Here is a 3,295-nt window from a genome sequence, read left to right as displayed (position 1 = left end):
AGAAAATTTCAGAGAGCTGCGCCCCATGCCGTCCAAACAGAAACTCCATATCCCACCACCTGCTGGGCCTGCTTAAGCGCCTCAGTATGACGCATGCGACTAACAACGGACTGCCCCTATACCTGTTCCGATTTGTAACATACCCAACCCAACCCACCGCTGTGACCATCCTAGCAAGATCGCTCTTAGTAAACCGAAACAACGATAAACAACAAGCGTTAGTCAATGCATTAAAGTTAAAGGAGAACTCGGAGAGAGATATACGATTAGAACGTCTAATGTATCGTGTGTATTCTTGCCGCTGCGCTGTGTAGCCCTTGACACAAAAGGAGAGAGCGCTTGTGCTCCCTATAGGAGATCCCGGAGCGGAGAGGCGGCGATGTGCGATTGTGCGAAGGGCAACACGCCATTTGCGGAATCGCACGGCTGCGATGGACACAGAGTGGTCGCGTTGTCTTCCGCGGTGTGGCATGTTGCCTCAACAGTGGAAAATGGGACTAGCGTCCTACTGTAGGCTGTCGTCGTAATACTCCTTCGTAATACTCATATGGCGATCCGCGCAGTCCATGCGTAAACTAAAATGGAACGTGTGCCAAATTGACCTTACTGCAAATTTTCTTTACAGAGTATTTGTCACATACATTCCAGAAATCTTGGTGCGTAAAGCCTTTATTGACTCCCTCCTTTTTCGCAGCCATAAATGCCAGCCTACACTTTTGCAGATGTCCAATTGCATCATCGACCCTGCCTTTTCCCGCCATAGTCTCTATTCTAGTAAGCAACTGCATAATATTTTTCCGCGGCGGCAGCGGCTCTCGGGCAGTACGTCCATCCAACTGCCTTGCCTCTCTGGAGACCCTTCGTTTTTGGCTCAAAATTCGTGCCACCCCTAGAAGGGTGGCTATATCGGAGCTGGCACTAACAAAGATGGCACTATATCGCGACCCCCCCCTGTACCCAGAATGCGTATCCGATTATACAAAACGCGAAGATACAGCGCTGTACCTTTCGAGAAGTATGCCGTCCCAGTTTGAAAATCCTAGAGGACCCTGTCAGCGTAAATTTCTCATCTAGACTGATAAGCACGATAGGTTTTTTCTGTCTGCAGAAGAATAGGAAATTCGGGAAGATTTGCCGTGACAAAAGTTGCTGTCTTTCAGTTAGGAACGGAGGAAGTTATATGAAATCCGTGGAAAGCACTACCACTCTCAGGATTAATGGTCAAGCAGCATGTGGTGTTTTCCTTCGTGAAGCGGTTGCCATGCATAATTGGAAGGAAGAATATGAACACTTGAAGCGATGTCCTACTCAAACGTTTATGAAATCGACTCTACATATGGAAGGAACGCCACAGGTCGACAAAACCCGTGGTATCAAAATTGACTTCTGCGTAAAATGGAAGAATGATTATTCTTATTGTCAGCGTGGAGAATGCTGAGCGACGTATTTTTACAATCAGCATTAGCCGATCCTGGTTCACTCGAAACCAGAATAAGCAGTCAGGGATCGCCCGTTCAAAGGCTGCATCGGTCTTGCATTAGCAAACTCATCACTGCCGGTTGTACTCTCGTATAATGCGATCTGACCAGTCGCGACGTTCTGTCGTTGCCGTGCATTAAACCACATTACACCCTCGGAGCATGGGGGAGTAGTCAAAGATCCATCGTAGTGTAAATATTCAAACCCGCCAACAAATGAGGCGACATCTACGACAAACGACTTCTCTCCGCTGATGATGTTGACCAGAATCGACTGCAACTCCCGATTCGCTTGGCCGGCGTCTAACTCCATGTGGGTAAGACAGTCATTCTGGGACCCATCTGAAAAGAAAGTTCCTATGACAAGTAGAGATCCGTCCTCATCCTGGTGGACCATATGAGCCTCAAGAGGGTATTGAACTCCATTAACAGCGTGCTCACTGGGCGAGTGGAAATGTAGGTTTATAAGAGAGTAGGTCTTGTCTTTGAATGTTACAGATCCACAAGACCCCGGGTTGTCACAATTCAGAGCCCAATTCGAAGTTGTGTTTGCGAAATTGAAGGCTGCAGCAGAGGAAGGAGACACCATTGGGCTTCCTGTCTTTTCAAAATCGATCAAGCCACTTGATTCGCATGGGTAGTCGATGCCACTCTGCTCAAAACCAGCTGCGCAAGACACAAACGAAGGTTCAATGCTACCCCAATTAGGTGGCCCGTCAGGAGCTGACATATCGTAAGAATAGATACTCTCCGATTCAGATTCTCTGATGACTGAAGACCGAGGGAGGCTGACTGCGGATACAGGTTGAAAGCAAAAGAAAAGTGCCAAAAAAAGAAACGTCATGATTGTGAGTCGAGCACATGGGCTGTCGACCTGATGGTGCATGATTCTTCGATGGGATAAAGACGTAATTTGTCGAAAAGGTTTCAATCGCAAGTCCGAGAGAAGAAGCTAAAGGTAATGATGATCGAAGAAAGCGATGGGTCAACTGCAAGGGAAAGTGGCTTTTATAGGGGATCGGAACAGGTAGTAAAAGAGACGAAAACGGTTGGAAAGAAGATTATTATTGTTATTGCATGAAATGAACGCCTGCGTTTCTAGTGAGTTACATCTGAAGCATTGCATTTGAAGCTTGCTCTCAGCTGACGTCGAGGACCACTGGTGACAGGGAATTTTCAATTGAAACACGGCTGCACGCAAGACGATAAATACCTGTTTTGCTACTGCCTGGGGTGGGTTGCAACCGCTGGCATGCAAAATCGAAGAAGGCATTTTTCTGCACATCAATGCGAGCAGGTAACAATTCGCAATCCAGAGATACTGTACCCTTGGATACATTAATCCATACCAATGGCAAGTCTGCGAAAAGAGCGTTGTTAGCTCACGAAGGTGCAGTCTAACGATGAGGGAGAAATTCGACTATATCTGAGACTGTGTGGAAACGATACACACTGTACCCGTAAGGGTACTTACTGTACGTTGATCGCCATTGAAGAAAAATCCTGCACGAGGGCTTGGCGAGAAAAACTTATGGGGCGATCACTCATGTCAGCAGGAGAACTGGGCTTCTGTAGGTAATTAACTTGGAGGCGAAATGCGTGTCCAAGGGAATACTCCGTACAGGTACGGTACAGTATAACAAACGTGTTAGAGAATGACGTAAATAGTGGCTGGACAAATACAGTAATGATGCCCGCCGGGCATAGGTTTTCGCCTCCCGTACAGTATTGCCAAGAATCATTGTTGTCATAAAGCGATGATCGCTTTATGACAACAATGATTCTTAGCCTAAGAAAGGTATGGCACTACAGCAAGG

The 3,295-nt window shown here is 46.9% G+C and overlaps 1 protein-coding gene across 1 annotated transcript; it reads right to left on the bottom strand.

Moving 5' to 3' along the window:
* Window positions 1-1,476: 1,476 nt before the first annotated feature.
* Window positions 1,477-2,322, bottom strand: CHC_T00010311001 (caronic anhyrase). The gene has a single exon (XM_005711220.1). It carries the CDS (start codon window positions 2,320-2,322, stop codon window positions 1,477-1,479), a length of 846 nt encoding a protein of 281 aa, XP_005711277.1.
* Between the last annotated feature and the right edge of the window lie 973 nt (window positions 2,323-3,295).

The sequence above is a fragment of the Chondrus crispus genome, genomic scaffold, assembly GCF_000350225.1.
Source record: "Chondrus crispus Stackhouse genomic scaffold, scaffold_79, whole genome shotgun sequence".
Lineage (NCBI taxonomy): Eukaryota > Rhodophyta > Florideophyceae > Gigartinales > Gigartinaceae > Chondrus > Chondrus crispus.
Note: the sequence above shows the minus strand (reverse complement) of the source record. Positions and strands in the feature narration are given on the sequence as shown.